Source organism: Anopheles gambiae, chromosome 2, assembly GCF_943734735.2.
Source record: "Anopheles gambiae chromosome 2, idAnoGambNW_F1_1, whole genome shotgun sequence".
Classification (NCBI taxonomy): Eukaryota; Metazoa; Arthropoda; class Insecta; order Diptera; family Culicidae; genus Anopheles; species Anopheles gambiae.
Window position 1 is genome coordinate 109,252,225 of NC_064601.1, and position 21,107 is coordinate 109,273,331.

General features: G+C 43.6%; 5 protein-coding genes across 6 annotated transcripts; 1 reads left to right on the forward strand and 4 right to left on the reverse strand.

Annotated features, from left to right (window-relative positions):
- Positions 1 to 1,885: 1,885 nt before the first annotated feature.
- LOC5666989 (uncharacterized) lies at positions 1,886 to 2,354 on the reverse strand. Its single transcript, XM_001688035.2, has 2 exons — positions 2,268 to 2,354; positions 1,886 to 2,197 (listed from the first exon to the last, which is right to left on the reverse strand). Exons 1-2 carry the CDS (start codon positions 2,274 to 2,276, stop codon positions 1,886 to 1,888), a joined length of 321 nt encoding a protein of 106 aa, XP_001688087.2. The 5' UTR covers positions 2,277 to 2,354.
- Positions 2,355 to 3,957: 1,603 nt separating this feature from the next.
- On the reverse strand, positions 3,958 to 4,618 carry LOC3290282 (uncharacterized). The gene is made up of 2 exons (XM_565217.4): positions 4,428 to 4,618; positions 3,958 to 4,352 (listed from the first exon to the last, which is right to left on the reverse strand). Exons 1-2 carry the CDS (start codon positions 4,434 to 4,436, stop codon positions 4,038 to 4,040), a joined length of 324 nt encoding a protein of 107 aa, XP_565217.4. The 5' UTR covers positions 4,437 to 4,618; the 3' UTR covers positions 3,958 to 4,037.
- Positions 4,619 to 6,484: 1,866 nt separating this feature from the next.
- Positions 6,485 to 7,300, forward strand: LOC5666987 (uncharacterized). Its single transcript, XM_001688031.2, has 2 exons — positions 6,485 to 6,636; positions 6,718 to 7,300. The coding sequence occupies exons 1-2, from the start codon at positions 6,628 to 6,630 to the stop codon at positions 7,120 to 7,122; spliced, it is 414 nt and encodes a 137-aa protein (XP_001688083.2). The 5' UTR covers positions 6,485 to 6,627; the 3' UTR covers positions 7,123 to 7,300.
- A 6,183-nt stretch (positions 7,301 to 13,483) lies between these two features.
- LOC1270111 (tyrosine-protein kinase transmembrane receptor Ror2) lies at positions 13,484 to 18,234 on the reverse strand. Its single transcript, XM_308783.3, has 4 exons — positions 17,416 to 18,234; positions 17,061 to 17,340; positions 16,734 to 16,976; positions 13,484 to 16,671 (listed from the first exon to the last, which is right to left on the reverse strand). The coding sequence occupies exons 1-4, from the start codon at positions 17,812 to 17,814 to the stop codon at positions 15,494 to 15,496; spliced, it is 2,100 nt and encodes a 699-aa protein (XP_308783.2). The 5' UTR covers positions 17,815 to 18,234; the 3' UTR covers positions 13,484 to 15,493.
- A 199-nt stretch (positions 18,235 to 18,433) lies between these two features.
- On the reverse strand, positions 18,434 to 21,071 carry LOC1270110 (kinesin-like protein subito). 2 transcript variants are annotated; one of them, XM_308782.5, is made up of 4 exons: positions 20,938 to 21,071; positions 19,047 to 20,604; positions 18,749 to 18,959; positions 18,434 to 18,657 (listed from the first exon to the last, which is right to left on the reverse strand). In XM_308782.5, exons 2-4 carry the CDS (start codon positions 20,576 to 20,578, stop codon positions 18,502 to 18,504), a joined length of 1,899 nt encoding a protein of 632 aa, XP_308782.4. In that variant the 5' UTR covers positions 20,579 to 20,604; positions 20,938 to 21,071; the 3' UTR covers positions 18,434 to 18,501. The 2 variants fall into 2 exon arrangements, with proteins under 2 accessions (XP_308782.4, XP_061505047.1); XM_061649063.1 differs by having other exon boundaries at positions 19,047 to 20,440; positions 20,938 to 21,062.
- Between the last annotated feature and the right edge of the window lie 36 nt (positions 21,072 to 21,107).

Genomic DNA, 21,107 nt, shown 5'->3' on the forward strand with positions numbered 1-21,107 from the left:
TCGGATAGGTGTGGATCACCTTGTGGTATCCGAACCCGAACGTCTCCGCCTTATCCATATCGTCCTGGCCCTCGACCGCTTCCACTGCTTCCTTCGGCTCTGCTGGCACAGTCTCAGCCTCCCGCTTCACAATTCTGGGCTGATAGACGGCCGACGGCCTCGGTTGGCTAATTCCGGCGGACACCACCGCAACGAAAGCAAGTAAACACAGTACCTTAGGGAGAGAGAAATCGCCGTGTTATCACCTGGAGAAGCTGAAATTGAAGTTCTTCTGTATACCTTGAACATCGTGTTGGTATTTAGATTTCTTTTGTGATGCTTTTGTGAGCACGTCTCTCTGACAGTGTGTTTCTGTAACTGATGTCTGTCCAAGCTCCGGATGCGACTTTTATATCCTAGACACCAAAAGAAAGCTCGCAGATGATAGCTGTGAATTCCACGTGACGTCACAATCGTACGGTACTGATAGAATCGATGAGAAATCGCAACTCTCTCTCTCTCTCTCTCTCTCTTTCTCTCTCTCTCTCTATCTTCATGGCTTTCGATCAGATGTCGTCTGCCAAACATTGGAGTTTCCAACTTTAATTAACATCTGCTTCTGGCCGCTAGGGTTGCTTCTAAGAGCATTTTGATAATTCTCAAAAAGGGAAATTCCGGTCCATTTACGATGAGGTGACATACAATAATCAAACATGTCATTCTTGTACGATCTTGTATTTAAAAAAAACGGCGTACTTCTTTGCCATTTTTAACATTAATACATTTTAACATTAATTTGGTTGGATAATTTATACATCTTCATTGCACTTTGAACATACGGTGTGTCACTAAATTGATCAATACAGATTCCGATAGTTTTTTTTTATATTAAAATAATTTATACTGTTCATAAAATATAGTTTGTATAAACCGCTTGTCATTGATTTTGTCAATTCACATTTAATGATTCACGAAATATAATGATCACAAACTGCTAGTTCATCAGAAGTTCGCCCGAATGTACGACGTAGGACAACGCTCATTATTTCTTCTTGGCACTTATTGTAAAAAGTTAAACAGAATTCTTATTCGTTAAAACATTTTTTTTATTCCATTTTTCCTTTTTCGTTCACTTTACTTTACTACGTGGACGTTGAAATTTTAACAAAAAATATCCTGCAACAAATGTGCTTTTCTGAGAGCAGAGAATAAGAAAGGTGTGGCAATAAAACTAAATAATAATGTATTTCTCACTCAAGTTGGCGAAAGAATAGCGTAGCTGCTCAACTTCTTTCGAGTGCTTTGGATTTCTTCCAAATTGCATTCCTTTTCGGCGAAGAACTTATTTATCCCCTTCGTTACCACTGCTTCGTGTGGATAAATAAAATAAATAAACTCATAAACAGACAAACGAAGGACTTCAAAATTTAACATTTAACCAAGATTATTTATTTTATACACCATTTGCACCGTAATCGCTTCTTCCATCAGTAATATCCATATCCGTGATAACCATGATAGCCGTGATAGTAATGTGGATAGTAATAGAAGCCCGGCTACAGTGGCACACCCGCATGAATGACTTTATGATATCTGTGTGACAATTTTTCCTGTGGCTGTACATAAAATGTGCATGAAACGATGATCGGAATGATCGAGGGTCACATTGCACCTAAATGGGAGTGAAGAAACCGTGCACGGATCTTTGAACCTTGCAAAACTACTATCGTTTCGTGAAAGCTTTCTGGATGGGTTCGCAGCTTTTCCAACGTTGAAGTCTTTCGTTCAAATTCCTCTTTACAATACATCGGCGATCGATACACTGCTTTTATACAGCAACCACAAAACAGATTTTTGAGTTGTTTTTTTAATCTTTTATTATAAATAATTATAAATATCGTCCGTTCTACCAGTAGTAGCCATAATGGTAGCGAGGATAGTATCCGTAGTGATAGCTGGGATAATAGTATCGCGGATAAGCGTAGTAATGATGATATCCGAACCCGAACGTCTCCGCCTTGTCCATATCGTCTTCACCAGCAACGGCCACTCCTTCTTCCTTGGCGTTTTCTTCATTGTTTGGCATCTGCTTAGGGAAAGGCTGTTGCACATCGCGCTTCACGAGCCTTCCCGCAGGAGCTGGTCCCGATGCTGAGTGCCATTCCGGTGCACGAGGCATCGCAGAAACGGCTGCCACAACAACAAACAGACACAGGAGCTGTTGGTAGAAATATTTAAATTGTTAGAGTTATCACATTACAACAACGTTTAAAAGAATGTTTAAATACCTTGAACATGTTTTGGGATATTAGAAGTCTTTTAAAGAACTGCGACGATGCTTGAGATGTAAAGCTTGTTGCTCGATGCACTTGATGTCGAATTCTGACTGATGATGTTCCGGACGATCAACCTTTCTTTTATACTGTTACATCCGAATTCCGAATTTGCAAATCAACTGCAGAAAGTCCCGTGTCGGTTCAGCTTGACGTCACAGGATCTGGACTGTTCCATGTGAAAGGAAAGTTCATTTAAATAAGAGAAATTCCCCATGCCTTATGTGCGTTTTCGTACTATGTAATTCGCGCACCAGCTATATACCATAGGTACAGCCAATCTGCTATTCCAAATTTATCTTGTTGCACTCTGTTATATAGAACTTCTACATAATGTATGTCTACATGTAGCCCATGTATCGCATACGCCGGTAAGAAGGTGGTGTGGATGGAATTCTAGAATGTTATAATGATTTTTGTTTATTTCTTCTCAATATATACAGCCAAATGTGACCTTGACGCATTTTGTTTGTTTCAGACGACCATGATTCAATACATTATCTCATGATTCTTTCATATGATAAGTTTTATTTTTTAGTGAAAAAACAATGCTATACGTCCAAAAAAATACCCCCTTACGAAAACATCGTAACCTCTCTAACACCATTGATAGAAATGGATCTATATTTATGTCAAAGCTTTTGTGCGTAAATGATTACGGCAGAATGTTAGTAATTCCTATAATTTACACAGTCTAGGTAGAACGAGAATTATTGACAGTGATATGTTAATTGATTAAAGCGGGTTAATTAATACGAAAAACACTATCCAGATCAAACTAAGTTAAAGAAATGGGATTCTACGCTTCACGCGATTTGGAATAACAAGAGCATTAGCATTAATTAATTGTTCTCTGCTAACCGAAACGCTGTGTACCGAAAAATGCGCTACAAACCATTCTAGCGATTATTGATCTATGAATCATTCTATTTGGGGATCACCTGTTACCTCCAGTTGTGTCTGTTTTGTTTTGTGACGTTCTATAATGGAATTTCCATTTTCCATCACAATACAAATTTTGGGTTTAGTTTCGAAGCGTATTTCATCAAGTAAATATAAGCTATATTAGTTTTCCAGGAGTTCTCATAATTTTGGTGAAGTCCCCGTGTGCCTATTGGTTGCAAAATTCTTGGTCACAGAACGTTTTTTGGCAAAATTCTTGGTGACAAAATTCTGTCGTTAAGTTGCAACAGCGACGCAAACACTACGGACGCCACATTCATAGCCGCGAACTCAGAAACCCAAATCTCACCGATGCAAAATCCACTGGGCTTTAAAAATGAACAATTGAACAACGTATACATAATGTGATACAATTGTACAATGATTTGTTAAGCTGTAGATCCATTTGTTGTGATGGTAAATTATCGCTACACATTCTGAGCTAGGATAACCAGATGTTCCCTATTAAATAGGACAGTCCTCCATTTGTTTTGTGCAATAGTTAATATTTCGTCGTATATGCGAAAATTTTGAATTGGTTCCATTTTTTTAAGTGCTGGTCTAAAGATTTTCAACACCATTTCAGAAAAATTTCAATTGGAAAGCAATCAAAACTTCAAACTATGTTAAAAAGCATCGAAAACTGCTGCATATTTTAAACCTTTCTCACTTGCTAAATTACATTAAAGTATACAATATTCACTTCATATTAAGAATATAATTGTATTTCTTGTTTTATGTACAACTCGATCTTCGATTTCGCTGATCAATCGTACACTACCTTTACCAGTAGTGTCCGTATCCATGGTAACCGTGATAGCCGTGGTAGTAGCGCGGATAATGGTAGTAGGGCGGGTAGTATGGCACACCCACGTGGATGACCTTGTGGTATCCGAAGCCAAACGTTTCCGCCTTGTCCATGTCGTCCTGAGCCTCCACTGCACTTTCCTGCACGGGTGCATCTTCCGCCACTGCTTCCGGTGCGACGGCTTCACGCTTCACGATCTGTCTCATCGGCGCCTGCATTGGTGGTAGTGGTGCAAAGGGTCCATTGGGCATCGAAGCCACAACAGCGACGAGGGCAAACAGGCACACAAGCTGTAGGACGAAATAAATAATTTACAATTTCGTACTCGTTGCATTCATCTTCTGACGAATCTCAATCAAACTGACCTTAATCATTTTTGTTTAGCTGGGAGGGCTTATGCGTTCCTTAGAACTGTTGCTTCTAGGTGCGTTTCGTTTTACTGAATGATGCTCCTCTCATGACAAGTGTTTCCTTTTATACAATGTTTTTTGGGGACGATCATACGTCCATATCGGGTTGGAAGGGAACCGGTATTGGTGGCCCTATAGTATTGTGACGTATGAGACTCTTCGGAGACTCATTTGCATTTGCTGGAGAGCAGTCTTTATTTGCGTCACAGTTAGAAGCACTTTCATTTGGATTAATCGACACCCTGCAAAGTTACTTATTAGTAAGTTGTTCATGAAACTAAAAGTGAAACTATTATACATTTCCAGTATAATGTAATATTTTGTGTATTTGTTTCTTATGCACAAAATAGACATAATTATGAAAGATTCTTTAATACTCTTGGGTGTACTATGGTGAGCAATGTTGATACATCGAATTAAACATTCTTCTTTGAGTCAGTAAGCCAACAGAAAAGCGCAACAGTCCGATCTGCGCTGACTTTATTCCGACTCATGAATGCCGACTGGTTACAAACACATTACAATGGAGGGCAAATTGAAATGTACAAATGTTGCTCAATTAATTAAAAACACTGTTTAAAGTTGGAATGGAACTGAGTTTTGAAGCTTATTTTATATGGATAGCGAAGATTATTGTCATAATATAGTATTTCTTCGTAGTTAAATCGTCAGAAGTTGATAATTTTAATCGATAAAAAAATTAATACAACAATGCATAACGACTGTGGTCAAGCTGCACAAGGAATGGAGCTCTTGATTTTTCTATTATTAGATACGCGATTTTCGGTCTTTGTTTGATCATTTGTCTACATCACAAAGGTTAAACAAACCAAAATTAAGAAAATAGGACCAGAATGCAATGCTATTTTGCACCATATCATTGTAAGTTGTGGTAAAAAACATAAGCATTAGCAAACAGCACAAGCATTGGCAAACAGCATTAATAACACTCAGACTCAATGATTCGCATGTCTGCGGAGTCCTATGCTAGCTCCGATGCATTTGATGTTGGGATATCTTCAGAGTAGTTCATATATAAACTCCGGCTCCTGCCATGGCCAATGTAGTGCTGCGCATTACTATTACTATCATTTTTATAATAATTCCTGCTGTAGTGGAACGTCATTATTTAACTTGTAAAGCTTGTAAACGTCACAATTATTATAAACAGGTTTTTCTTCAAACAGGATCTTCAATTGTGCCATTGTGCTCTTTGAGTTAAATAAGACAAATAATTTTAATACATGAACACATACATGAATATGATACATATAATAATTATCCATAATTTTGCTCCAAAGACTTTTAGCTACCAGAAACGAATGACTTAAAATTGTGAGAAGTACACTGTGCAAAACAGTTTATTTTGTTTCATATCATCCAAAAACAATATATTACGATCACTTTCACTCGATCACCAAATGGATCTTGAAGCTTGAAAGTAATGTAAGGGTCATGCTTCACAACTAACCCTAGGGTTGGTCCGAATGTATAATAAGATGCTAAAACATTTCCTGTAATGTATTCCAATATGACTGGCAGATTTGCAATTTTCTGTCCATTCACGCAATGACTCATTGCGATACGAGCGAAAGCCACGCGATGGCTTGCGCAAATTCATTCTAGCATTGACGGGCCCACTCACCCACACTCATTGGCAGGCGATTGCATACCAAAAATGCTCATGATTTATCACCTAAAAATATGCAACTCATGGTTCACACACCAGTGTCAACAAATTCTATAAACAAAATAAACGCAATGCAACGGTTCGGTTGCTCTTTCATCACATCCAGAATCGAGCAGATCGTAGATCGCATTTTTACATTGATCGCCCGTAAGCCCGTCTGGGATATTCCCGAGCTGCGTGAGGGACGCTCCACTATTTTGGTGACATTTACCGAACACAGCCCAAAATACCGACCATTAAGACAAGTCTGCCGAAATCCAGTTTTCCCGATTCGTGCCCGACTGTAATAAATTGATATTTACCCCAGAACCTTTGCTGACGTCAATAAGAACGAACCGGCCGGGGGAGAGAGTATAAAACCATTTCTCTGCTCTCAATCCGGTATCAGTTTGCAATCGATCCTCCCGGGGACAGCACAAGAATCGAAGCCCAAGCTTGCAGCACGAAATCATAATTCTATTCATTATGTTGAAGGTAAGAAATTCTTGCGACTGAAGATCCAGCGTGATCGTTACTAACTGTTGGATATTCCAATTATGTTTCTGTCATTTCCAGTTTGCCTGTTTCCTTGCCCTGGTGGCGTTGGCCTGTGCCGCCCAACAGCTCAACCCTGGCTCCCGACAACCTGCACCGTTCCGACTGGTTCGCAATGTCCGTAATGTGGACAGTGTTCAAGCGACAAAGGTAACGGATGCCGCTAACGCACCTGAGGCGACGGCGATCGATGGCGAAGCGAAGGACGATATGGATAAGGCTGAAACGTTCGGGTTCGGCTACCATCACCACTACTATCCTTCCTATGGCTACGGATATGGAGGTTATGGAGGTTATGGAGGATACGGCTACGGAGGATATGGTGGCTACGGATACGGTGGCTATCCTGCGTACGGTGGCTATGGATACGGAGGATATGGCGGTTACGGCTATCCGTACAGCTCCGGCTACGGCTATGTGTACTAAGATCGACGCTTCGATTGCTCAACGTTTGCGGAACGATCGCAAGCAATTCGTTCACTGTACCTGGTCATTACTTAAAATCGTTCATGAGTATAAGTAAATTTACATGCAAATACGAACACCTCAAATCTAACAGAATCTATTTTGCAAATGTGAATAAATGTGTATTAATATAACTAAACAGTTTGTGTGTGTATTTTTTTATGTTTGAATTGAACTTTGAATTGTACGCTCGGCAGTTGATCACTTAAAAGTTAACACTTTGTTGTTGACATGCCTTTTAGTTGAGGATTTAATACTCGCTGCTCGTTTTTATATAAAAAAGGCCTTAGATTAAATTATTTCTCCTTCTCTAAAAATCGGAAAGCAGTAACATTTAGTTAGAAGTTTAGTATGTCAGAAACTAAACTTTCTAATTCTTTCTAATTCTAATGTCTTTCTAATTGTAATCCCAAATGCATAGATTTTTGTGTTTCGTAGAATTAAAATTTCTTCACACAGTTTATGATTTGTCCTGTGATTTGTCACTGTAAAAATGGACCAATAATTTAATAGAGTTTAAATTGAGTGGAAATGATGTTTATTCGTTGGGTAACTCAAAAACCTACCGATTAATGCGCCATATTTCGGATTGTGCTGTAGTAAAATGAACAATAAAATTTACATTTTCATTTTCACTTTCAAGATATTTTTACGTTTACTAAAAATGTATTATCTGAGACTTACTTTGAATACTTGGTTATTTAACAAATCTATCATCTTACATCCTTTCGTGCTTTCTGTGTATAGTGTATGTACGTACACGTTATGAACAATGTATAAGTGCCTCAAGGACTTTACAACCTTTACATTCTTATTTTCTATTAGCTACTTGAGTATATTAATTATACTTGAGTCAAGCAAACATGTAAAAAAAGTTCTCTAAACTGTTAAAAATATTGTTCGAATATTAAAATATGCTCAAAATATTCTTCTTCTTCTTCTTCTTCTTCTTCTTCTTCTTCTTCTTCTTCTTCTTCTTCTTTTTCTTCTTATTTTATGCAACAACCGTTATGTAAAATATTGGACCAATGTAAATCAGGGTGTTCATATCTTGGGTAAATGTTCTGATTTGAAGTACCAGGCAGTATTTTTTTTAAATAAAACCACCAATAAAAAAGACTCAAACTCTCATGTCTATTTAGTTTTGTTTTTTTTTTTTTTTATTTTTTTCCTTTTGTCTGGAAAGAAGTTCAGACCTCTGAAAAAAAACAATAAAACGTCAAACGTCTGATGTTTGCTAATACCACATAGAAAACTACATTACAACCACTTTGAATCACGCATCTAACTCAGAACATCAATAGCACAGGAAACGAATAAGACGAAGACATTACATTGAAAGTTTACCTAATTGAGTAGCTCATTTCAATTGCTTGTTATATGGGATTTTACCGCAAACCTAGACACACTAGAAACCTCAAGAAAGAAATCCAATTTTACACAAATACATGACACGCAGACTAATGTTAATGCCAGATCGATCGTTTTAACACACAAAGAAAAAAACCCCCCTGCTTCTAATCCTCTACCTCCTTTGTCACTCAAAGCAGCCATATTTCCGCATTTAATGATCTCCTGCGCAGTTGCTAAACACCTCAAAAACAGGCAAAATCCATCCATCCATTTGATGGATGCGAATATCGTTGCTCTCTCGCTCGACGATCTTTCGACACTCCTCTCGGCAAAATCTTTCGGCAAAAATCTGGTCGGGAGGCGGTCCCAAACGCACGCGAAACCGTTTGGAGCTGTGGTTGGGATTGTCTGGGAACCACTCCCGTACCCATTCGATCGGGGACTGTTGGCTGCCCGCGTTGGAGGTTCGTTGCGTGTGGGGCTCGTTATGTTTTTGTCGGTGGGTTTTGACTCCTTCGTACGAACAGCAGCTTCGCAAACCGTGACGACATCATCCCTAGCACGTGCCGGTTCGTTTTCTTTCGCTTAAGACGCTATCCAGTTCGTTTCTCGCCTCGGTCTAACGGAGCACCCGCCGAAAGGGTGTTGCCGAACGTACACCAACACGTCACGGATCACACATTTGACAGGTTCCACGACGCTTTGGCGAAAGAATGCCGTAGCGGACGCTAGATGGAAACGTATGTAAACAAATCGCGGCACGCTCGTACTTGCGAGCGTTAGGGTCGTCGTAACGTCGGCTTGATCGGCGACAATACATAGCGAAGAAGCATCGATCACATACCGGGACGGACAACTCGGTGTGGTGTTTCCGATCTTATAAAACGGACCTGAAGGCTCCTGCTCAGGGTCAGTAAGAATTTTGTCGATTTTCGGAAAAGTATTCTCCGCAGCCGAACTCCTGCCAAAACCCCAAAATCAGCGTGGAAAGATGCAGAATATCAAGGCACGAGTGTTGTTGCTGCTGTCGTTCGTTGTCCTGTTGGTTGGATTGGCCGATGGATTGCCGGTGCCCAACATTATCGATGCACCGCGCCACAAGGACGACAGCATCCCGTCGGCAATTGCCGGCAACCCGAGACCACTGTTGGATGGCGATGTAAGTGTGTTATCCTGCAGATTCTTTCAATCAATAATCCTTTTATTGAGGAACTTATGGCTTACAATTTCGCTTTTATTCATTTTCTTCCCCAAACACAGGCAAAAACGATCATCTACGATCTAGCGGCCACGATCACGGACGAAGGATTCGACGCAATGGAGTCAACGAACATTGGCTTCCTGTGGAACCCACTGGCACGTATCTTCCACAGCCCACTGGGGTAATGGAGTAGTAGCCAGCATCGCCGAGGGCATCGCCAACCGATATGACATGACAACGCCGGCGCATCGATCGCTGGGCACCACGGAACTCCAATAAACACTGTCCTGACAGCCGTTTTGTTGCGAGTTGTGCATTTAAAGGCTTGTGATAAGGTTTCCACCGTGTGATACTGTAGCAGTAAGTGACGTCGAAATTTACCATTACCATTGTCCATTGTTTTGTTGTATTGTTTTGTTGTAAACACAAAAAAAACTGCGTTCTTCTCTTTGGGGAAGAGACAATAAACAATCTTTGATTTGTTCCCAAACGTGACGGCAGCTGTGTTGCTGGAAGTTGTTTTATGATAAGATAATGAAGATTCGGAAAAGGGTTGCGAGTATGACTTCGATGGGAGGCCCGGTCGACGGTAAATGTCGATTCCTTTTGTGCAGCTTTGTTCGTCCACTTGAAGTTTCATTTACTATGAGGAATGATATGGTAAGGTCGGCTCGGCTTAAAATACTAAATAGTGCTTGGGATCTAGGACTTCCACGCATCGTTGGGAAATATACGGATACAGTTATAAATCCAAGGGGCGGTCCTGTAGTACAGTCGTGGGTTATCGTGGGTTTTAAGCCTCATATGGACCGTTCCCCCGTAACAAAGACTGAGTATGTTGCATGTGATACTCAATAATTCTCATGACCGGCATGACCGCGTGGTTTTTGGACGATGCTAAAGAGAACAGAGGAAGGCTGTAAATCATCGCCAAATTTTCAATGAAAGTTTAATTAAAACGATCATTTTATCTAGAGGTTTTATTAGTACAAGGAATATTGTTTCTCGTAATTTCTTACATCATTCCTAAATTGATGTGTCTCTTTTCAAAAGAAAATTTGATATCAAACAGTTTCTTTTTTAATAATTATCTACGAATTATGTACTTTATTTTCTTTTATTTTTTGTTTATTTTTATAGAGACTTTAAGCTAATTGGCCTCATTCGGCTCTTTTAATCGGTTGATTAATTCTAGGCTTAAAATCTAACATTCTTCTTTGGTACTTTATTTAATCATTAAACATTTGTCATTTTCAACGTACAGTTGCAAAAGTCATAAAAAAGAACTTAATAAATAATAAATTCAGTAAATAAGTTGCTATTATACATAAACGATTTCAAAATGTAATAAAAAGAAACAAAATAAGGAAGAAAAACAAAAACAATGTCATAAGTGAAGTAAAGGAAGAAATAAAGGAATAAGATGAAATTTTAAAGAAAACTGTTAAGAAAAAAAAACACGAAAATCATTCAAAATTACAACAGTAAAATGCAACTCATAAATAGAACATGAAAAAATACGGTAAATATGCAAAAACCAATACAAAATTTTAATGAAATTAATTTACCATACCAACGTTCATCCATTTTTCCGTTTAAAAACGAAACTATTTTCAAATAAATCTAAATTATTTTTAATCCCACTACCGACGGTTCAAAAGGCTGATGACTTTATTGTGACAACTTTCCCAAGTCTCTATATTAATACGATAAAGTTTTGGGCAAATATAATGCAGACATAACAATAGAAATGCAAAGTAAATAAAAAAAATCTAGCAATCTATTTGTCCACAACTTCTTGTCTTGTCTACCGACAAATCTTATCAAACTAAAAAAAAACTCCAGTCAATACCAGTTCCGCTCGCTTATGATCCGTAACGGATCCACCACACCCATGAAATTTTCCCTCCAAAAAACCATGCTTTACCCTTTTTATATGCATGATTTTTTCGCTGTCCTCGTCTGCCCGAAGGTGTTAACTATGCAGAACCAGAAGATGAATATTTAATTAAGTAAGCACCCAAACAAAACACTCTCACACACAGACACACCACACACACACACCTACTCCCTGTGCTCTCCACCCCGCAACAGTCTGGTGTGGTATTGCCCCATGGGAAATACGCCACTTTCCAATGTTTCCCACCGCATCATCAATCAGCCCCTTCAGCCCAACCTGCCCAACACTACACACGTACGCGCCCATGAAGAAAGCATCCCCCGCCAAAAGGTGACAAACACACTTCACCATGGTCCACCCCATCGGAACCGGTATGGCGCGCCACATGGTGATGATGCCACACCGGGTGCACGTGCGCTTTTTTCAGGCTCGTGCCCTCTTCGGCTAAAAGCCCACCCCCCTTCCCGATACATAACCGGCGCTCGGCATGTACAGCCACAAATTAGGGGTGTGCGGGTTGCCGCGTGCCCTCATCGCCGACGACGCGCCTTCGGCCTTGATGACGTGCATGCCCCGTCCAGGCGACGAACTTTCGTGCGTTTGGCGCCACACGGTCGGTCGGGTTCGGTTCCAGTTTTGATTCGGGCGAGCCACAAAGACACGACACACGGGCCCACCGCTCCAGCTCCTGCTTCACCGCTCACCAAACGGTAAATATTGCCACCGGACTGGGTGGCATCCCTTAGCGCGCACACACCAAGCACGGTGATTCATGCGACGCAGTCATCGGTTCGGCATGTTGGGGATCCTCCTATCCGTTGAGAAAGGTGTGACGTTAAAACGCGTAGCACGTGACTGTGGTAGCGAACGGTGGGCTCGCTGTGAGGGTCGCGCGAAATCAGAGTGGCAGACGGCAGCAACGCGTTTCGGTGGGATCCATGTGCGATCTTTTGGGTGTTTTTTTTTGTTCGAATTCGCACAACGGGGAGTTGATTATTGTTTATCCGAAAAGAGATTTTTGAGAGAGAAATTTTACAAGAAAAACGTTATCTATGCCTTCACTAATGGACTGTAGTTATGTTACACACATATCGCTCTCGCTTTAGGCCACTCCATGATAGGAATTATTGTTGACCATGCGTGCCAGTTTTTTTCAATCGTTTTTTCAAATGCTTGTTTAACTACTGACGTTTAACTACTAGTTGGGAGTATTCAATGTTTCCATCAATAAATAAAATAAATCATATAATCCCTTCAATTACACAATGAAAATGAGCTACTTTTTTTTAAATAAAACGGAATTTAGCGTTTCAACTTTCTTTACAAAAAAATTTTGTCAAAACATAGCTAGTAAACATAAAACATAAAATTAAATATTTTCCTTTCCCGCTGCCGAAGGTGTCATTTGTTTGCATAAATTGCATAAACAACTGTTTCCATCACACTACTGTCTCAGAAATGCACCCAAGCAAGATGATTCACTCAACTTGCGGTTCACGGTTCATTCCACTTATTCAATATTTACTCTTCGCCCGCCATCATCATTACTTCGGAGGCATTCGCATTCGCGTTGAAATTCGCTTCTCCATGCGCATGCTCGCCGATCGCATTTTAGCGCGACTGCAAATACGCAAGGAAATTCCTTCCAATGACGACACAGCACGTGCTCGGTTCGATCGCAGATTGACGTTTCACTCAGTTGGCCATGCGTTGTGTAGATATGGGGTCTGGGGAGGGAGAAGGCAAAGGGTCAGCATTAGTCACATCGCAGCATTTCTTTCTGGAACGCACGCGGATTGGCGACGCCACAAGCTGCTTTTGCTTCTTTCTGTTTCCCCCGTTTTTGGCATATTTGAAACACCGGCGAATGAGACAAAACACATTTATATATTTATTTTCCACTTGGTTTGTATGCTGTTTGTTTGTTTTGAGTTTGGTTTGTTTCGGTTCGCTTTTTTATCTTGTTCACACAGTTTTGGATTTTGTTCTGCTTCTCTTTCTTCTGGTTGTTTCTTTTTTTTCATCTCTCTCATCATGTCTTTCACTTTGAAGTTATGCTTCGTACGTCACGAACCCAGTGACGGCCTTTGCTTGTATCGGTGCTGTATGTTGTATGCCTTTTTATAACATACTCAATTCGCATCTTTACGAGTTATATCATTCTCTCTCTCTCTCTCTCTCTCTCTATCTCTCTCTCTGTCTTTCTCTTTCTTTTTTGCTTATTACATATAGTTACTTCTCTTTTGTTTTTTTGTGTTAATGCTATAAACACCTTGCAGTCATCAATTAAAATGGTCTTTGGGTTTTATTAGCAGCCCGGTCTCTAAACTAGTAGCAAACTCTCTCTCTCTCTCTCTCTCTCTCTCTCTCTCTCTCTCTCTCTCTCTCTCTCTCTCTCTCTCTCTCTCTCTCTCTCTCTCTCTCTCTCTCTCTCTCTCTCTTTTCTCTCTTGCCCTCTTCTTTCTAGTAAATCTAATCAATCGTTCATTCGGTTAATCTACCAAACACGCTGGCTGGCTGGTGCTTGGCGGAGGTACTTACGAGCTAACACATCTGGTACTCGATTCTGGCACCGGCCACCCCGGCAGTCGTAAACACGCTACATCTTTAAATTTTAAACAAGCGGCTAAAAAACTGGTCAATTTTGTCCAATTCCGGTAGTCTGCCTTGGACTGATACTATGAGTGTGTGTGTGTGTCTGTGTATGTGAAAAGTGAACATTTATGCTGCTTTATCCTCTCTCTCTATCTGTGTTCACATTTTATACATTACTTTCAAAACACGCTCGGAATGAAATCCTTATACAAATCTTAGCTTTGTCAGCCTATTTCACAAAACTGCTACACATTATTATTGTACCACTTACTTGCTATAAGGGGGGCCACCATTACACATTACCGTTACACGCCCGAACTGGAAAATGGCGTCAAATCGAAGCATGCACAAATGCGCTCAATTTGATCCAAACAGCTTACTTTGATCGCATCTGCCAATATCGAGTGTGTGGGTGTGTGTGTTATTACTTTTTTACAATAAAAATGATCTCACCAATGCTCTTTAATCGTTTTTAGATAGTTTTGTTTCTTGTATTTTGTCTTACTTTATGAGGAATTAAATTTGAGTCGAGGTTTGTTTGTGCAAACATTGAGAAGCGACAAAATTATACTTTTAACCCTTACATTGGTTTAACTAACAAAATTCTCCGTTCGATATGGTCGTTCCCGTAATGCCGATATTAGTGAATATTACTTTTTTAGCATGTAATAAATACGTACGGCATAGATAAAAATAAGCTATGATAAACAAAACAATGAGTACTGAAATGATAATGAGACGGCACCACTGCGGCACCAGAGTTTCTGCATTGCTTTCGCCAGCAAATGGTAATGGTGAACATAAAAGGCAGTGTTGTGCAAGAAGGATTTGCAATAAATATTAACTAAAATACTGAGATTTTCATTGGCAGTCTGTTCCTGTGTGAGTAAAAAAAAGTATTTGCAAAAGAGCCGTTTGTGGCGTCCAGTCTTGAGAATTATGCGAACAAAATGGATGTTTGATGCTTGTTATGGGTAATAAATAATTGAAAAAAGGATGAACGAACTCTAAAAATATAAGCTAAATGATGTGATGCTGAGAATCAATGGTTACAAGAAAGACTAATTCCGACTGATACCACCGCGCGCTCTCTGTCCAGCAGAAATAATGACTTTTTAGTAGGTTTAGAGCAAAACTGGCACTACTTCCGGTATCAAAGTTTACAGAAAAAACCCCTCCTACATTGCAGAATGAAATTGAATTATATCCTTATCTGTAGTTTGCCTTCCCTACGGCAGTGCTCCATCGTCACTTACCCCCAAATCTCCCGCTCAGCCAGCTGGCTACATCAGCATCTTCCCGTCGAAATCGGCCCGTATCTGCTGCAGCTTCTGGTAGATCACGTGAAAGCTGGGCCGATCGTTCGGCTTGCGGCTCCAGCACTTGCGCATCAGATCGTACACGGTCAGCGGCGTGTTCTCCGGGCAGCCGAGCATGTTGCCCTCCTTCACGAACTTCACCACCTCCTCGTGCGTCATGCCGTAGTACGGTTGCATCGCGAACGAGAATATCTCCCACAGGCAAACACCGTACGCCCACACGTCCGACTCGATCGTGTACTTGTTGTAGAGGATGCTTTCCAGCGGCATCCAGCGTATCGGGATGGCATCGTTCTCGTCGCCCTTGTAGTAATCCTGCAGGTAGATCTTGTGCGACAGCCCGAAGTCGGCGATCTTCACCACCATATGGTCATCGATCAGACAGTTGCGGGTGGCCAGATCGCGGTGCACAAACTTGCGCTCGGACAAGTACACCATGCCGGACGCAATCTGGTGCGCAATGTTGAGCAGATCGCCGTGCGACAGCTCGGTGCTGATGCTGTCCGCCCGGTTTTGCTGCGCGAACGGGGAGCACTGGCGCAGGAACTCGTTCAGATCGCCGCGCGCCATAAACTCGAACAGCAAACACATCGGACGGCCGATGGCGCAGACGCCGAGCAGCTTCACGATGTTGGGATGGTCAAATTCGGCCAGCAGGCAGGCTTCCCGCTCGAAATCCACCTGCAGGTCTTGGCTCGCCTCGTCCTTTAGCATCTTCACTGCGACGAGCGTAAAATCTTCGCCCGCCACCAGACCGGGCGCTTTCGCTTGAAACACCCGCCCGAACGCACCCTGCCCGAGGTCCTTGATGTAGATGATGTTGTTGCGAGGGAATTCCAGCTTTTCCAGCTTCGGATTCAGCTGCGCACCGGTCCGGTGGTAGTTGACGTTCGAGGGCAGCTTGTTGATGTCGATACCCTGGCCGTCCTGTGCGGTGGCGGTTGGGTTGTATCCGGCAGCGCCCGACTGTCGGCGATTGCGCCGGTGCCGCGACACACGGTAGCAAAGCAGCACCATCAGGTGGAGCAGTACGATCGCCACGAATCCGATGCCGGAGAGGAGGAAGATCATCGACGGGGTAAAGACCGATTCCATGGTCATGTCGATCTTACCGCGAATGTCGCTAGCATCGGTCGAGTTGGCTAAAATGAAGGAACGAATGAATGTAAACGGATTTAAGGGAAAGGGAAAGCGTAATACTTACGACAGAGTGGAATATCACAGGCCTGCCATCGAACGGTTTTGTCCATTGTGTAGCACCACGGTGTCGGTTCTTCCCCGCCCGCATTTCGGCAATAGTTTTCCGCATCCTGTAGCTCCGCAAACACCAGCGGCGGTTTGTGATGTGAGTGAGGCTCCTGCGAGTCCCACTTCTGGCACGGTATGCCTGTGCTCGTTACATTTACCGTGCCAAGATAAAACCTTCCATTTCCCATGCGACAATCATCTGCAAGCAAAAAAAAGGAAAAATGTGTTCAAAATCAGAAAAAAACGATGTTTAAGTAGTTTTCATGCAGTTTCCAATACTTACAAGTAACTTCCTCCGACACCAGTTCGGTCAGCCCAACATGCGAGCATACGGGCGGTTTGGCCGTTTTGTTGTACCGCGGCAATTCCTCGCAGTTGGGCAGCCGAAAGTGTCCCCGCGACTTGATCACATCGCCACGTTCTTTCTTCTCCTCTATCAGCGCCCAATCGTTGTAGCAAAACTGCAGGTACGTCGCCACACAGTCTTCGTAGCACAGCGGCAACCGTATCGTGGCCCCATCCTTGATGACGCACTGCGGAAACGCATACGCACAGAGCAATTTCTGCGTGGGGGAGAAAAGAAGCAATTACAAGCTCTATTCATTCTGTGCAACGAAACAGAAACGAATAACGCTTACCTCTGCTGCCGGACGGCACGACGGTGGCAGATCGTTGATCAGATCCTCAAACAGGGCGGTGGTGATTTTCTCATTCTCCCAACCGCCCGTCCCATCCTCCCGGCTGTACCACACCTGCCGGCTGTTGATGAACCGTTTGCACACCTTCCCATTGTACGGCGCACAGTAGCCTTCCTCCTCGTCCCCGGCATCGTCCCATCCGAAGGTGTCTTTCGTTCCACCGCCGTGCCGTAGTGCGGCCGCCGATGTTGAAACGGCCGCGACCGGGCTGGGTGCGGTAAGGGACGCTAGCAGCACCGTTCCGACCGCGACGTACGCGACGCTCGACAACAAAGCCACCCATTGTGTTCGCCTGTGAGGAGGACGACCGGCGGCTGTGCAGACATCCCCGTCGCTCATTTTCAATTTCGCTCGCACAGACGTGAATGGGGAACCGCAGCGACCCGGCTTGCCTTAATCCAAAATCTGGCACTAATTATTACACTACACACAAACGCACAAGGGCAACACTGTGGTTCTAATTAGCTTCACGCTGGAACGCTGAACGTTTACTGCAAAACACTCTCTGCAGCAGCAGCAGCAGCAGCACCACCCCACTTGACCCCGTTGTTCGTGGGGTTGGTAGAAAAGGGCCTCTGTTTACCGATGCCACTTGCAGCGACGGTGCTCCGGTTGCCTAAGGGTTTAGTGCCTTTGTAGCTGCTCCATGTTTTCGACTACCACTGCCTTTTTCTGGATATTTTCATTCACGATTCTTTGCGACTCTGTTTTGTTGTGCTCTTGTTCGCAACTTTTCTGATTTTTTGACGGATTCCCTGCTTGACAAGGGGGGCATCGTTTTAATTTTGACAGGCAAGCTTTGCGGTATGCTCCAGATGTGCACACAAAATCGAGCAAAACTGCTCGAGTTCAATTTGAGGCGAAAAACTGCACGAATTTGACGCAGTTTTTAAAAAAGTCGTTACGCAGCAGTGACCTTTGCGCGATATTCTTCATAACACAAAAACAAACTCAAATGTTTTAAAAGTAATGTTAATGTATTTGAAATGAAAGATTCGAACAAATGTGCAAGTTTTTAGCCAACCGTTACACCGACAGTCGTCGGACGCGGCTTTGCTGCAGACGGTACTTGCTGAGCTCTTCCTCGTAAGCTTTCAGTTTCTTCTCATAGTCATCCTGTTCGTCTTCCATCTCCATAATTATTTGCTCTTTTGATTTCAGCTTATTCTCCAACGATGCCAGCTGATGAAAGGGGAAGAAAGCAAACGCAATGAGCAAAATTAAATGATGCCTTGATGTCAAACGGCGCTCAGGTGGGAATTGCCATCATTACCTGATGCTTGTAGGGCAGTACGACCAACTCTTTAGCACTCCGGATGCGCGTCTCGTACGATTCTTCCATCTTGGCAAAATGCTGCTGAAAATTATCCGTCAGCTCGTTGCGCAGCTGAAACTCCTGTATGGCCAGCTTCTTCTGCAGGCACACGATTTCCGCCGACTTTTGCTCGGCTTCCGCAACCAAACGATCATTTTCCAGCTTCAAGCTGCATGGGAAGACAACACAACCGTATTAGAAACTTGTCTCAAATTGGCAAAAAGAAAAATGCACCCCAAAGAAGGGGCTCACGTACCTCTCGTATTCCATCAGCAACCGGTGCGTGTCCACCTTCGCGGACGGGCTGCTGATGGCTTGCGAAAGGAAGAACGAGTAGCGCGTGCTGTGAGGCGCCTTCATAATCTTCGGATGCTTGCTAATGACGATCTGCTTCGCGATCGACGAAAAGTTCAGCACGTTCAGGTTTTCGTCGTAAAACTCCTCCGTGGGGTAGACGTTCACAATCATCGTCATCGGTTCCTTGCCCAGCAGGGCGGATTGGATGATCATGGTGAGCTTCGAGTCGCGAACCGGCACCAGCTCGTGCAGTTTCTTCGTTTTCTGATTCTTGTGCACCGTCTCCAGACAGCGGCCCAGCACCAGCAGCGAGGTGTTGATCTTTTGCGCCTCCTTCAACCGGTCGCCCACGGTGCCCGTTTTCTTGAGCCGCTCCGAGCCGGCGAGATCGCAAAACTTGTACACCGACTGGGAGATGCGCTGCGTCGCCATGGAGTGCGTGATGACGGTGACGGTGAAGATGCTGTGCGATCGGCTCGAGTTACTGTTCACGTCCGTCGCACCGTACGTCGCGCTCTGCAGCCCGTACTGCAGCAGGGCGTACGCGTCCTCCTTCGTCCCGGCGTACAGCGTCGACAGTCCCTTGATGTACGCGTTGCCATCGTTCGACAGCACCTTCATCGCTTTGCGCTTGCCATAATCGCCCTCCACGTTCAGCAGATCGTACACGTTCTCGTTGTAGATCTCGACGAACGAAATCCATATGAACACCCGCTTGTCGCCCATGTCCAGCGGCTCGAACTGGTGCTGCTGCTGGATGGTATCGCTGATGACTGTGCGGCTTTCTTCGCCTCCCTGTAGCCGGCTCTTGATCAGCCTCAGCTTGCGCAGCTCGTCCAGCACCGACTCGTCGCTCAGCGGTATCGGCTTCATGCACTCCATCTTGAGGCTCGGCTCGGTCGAGATGTTGTCGTACAGCTCCTCGTAGATCTGCTCGATCGAGCGCGGCACGATGCCGGGATTGGTTTCGTTGCCCAGTAGCGTGTACGTTTTGCCCGATCCGGACGTGCCGTACGTGAGAAAGGTAGCGCCCGGTTCACCGAGCGTTGGGCGAATGGTGGGCCGGATGCAGCAGTCGTAAACCTCCGCCTGGGACACATTCTCCTCGAACACGTTGCTAAATGTGTAGTGCTTTTGCGAGGCGGTGGATTGGCTCTCTCCCGGGCAGCGGGCTATCAGCACGTTATCCTTTATTTTGAACGCCATGCGTCCGCCGGTCTTGGTGCAGGGACGCAGCCGCAGACACACCTTGACCGTTTCCTCCTCCCGCGACTCAAGGTTAGCGCCGTCCTCCTCGTACTGATCCTCGGCCAGCTCTTCCAGCTCCGATGTGGACGGCATCCTGGACGATCCCTGGGGCAAAGACACACACGATTGACGATCATCAGCCAGTAATGTTTCCAACCGTACGCGACTGATAGGACGTGGACGCCGGCGGCGATCAACACTGCTTTCAATCGCGTTCAAAAATGAGGGTTGCGCACGTTTCATCTCTCCGAAGACATATACACACTGGACTGCAGAAGAAGCATAATCATTCGATCAGTGTCTCCACCAAAACCATCTCCATCACCAACTGTTCAGTCGAAATGAGCCATTCCACTTCGTAGCTAATGCTAATTGTAACGAATCGCATAGCCAAATCAAAGATGTTTCGAAAATGCCACGGGTTTTCAATGTTTTTGCCTACCAGTGGACCGGATTGGCAAAATGCTTCCATCCATTTTGTAGGTTGGTGCACCCCCCATCTGCTGGTAAATGAAGCGCACACACACTCGAACGAAACTGAGCGTCGGCACAACTGCCTGCTCGATAAAAGAAGCGCTAAACCAACTTTAAATCACACTTACCAGACAAAACACGGACGAAAACGTGCAAATAAAACAAATTTTCTCTTAACCTCCCACAAACAAGGGGCCTTTGCTCGCTGCGCCGTTGCTGTTCCTTCTGGGCGGCAGTTGACAGTTTTTTGTTCAAACCCACTGACAGCTGCTGTCAAAATGCCAGCACTCGAAAAAGA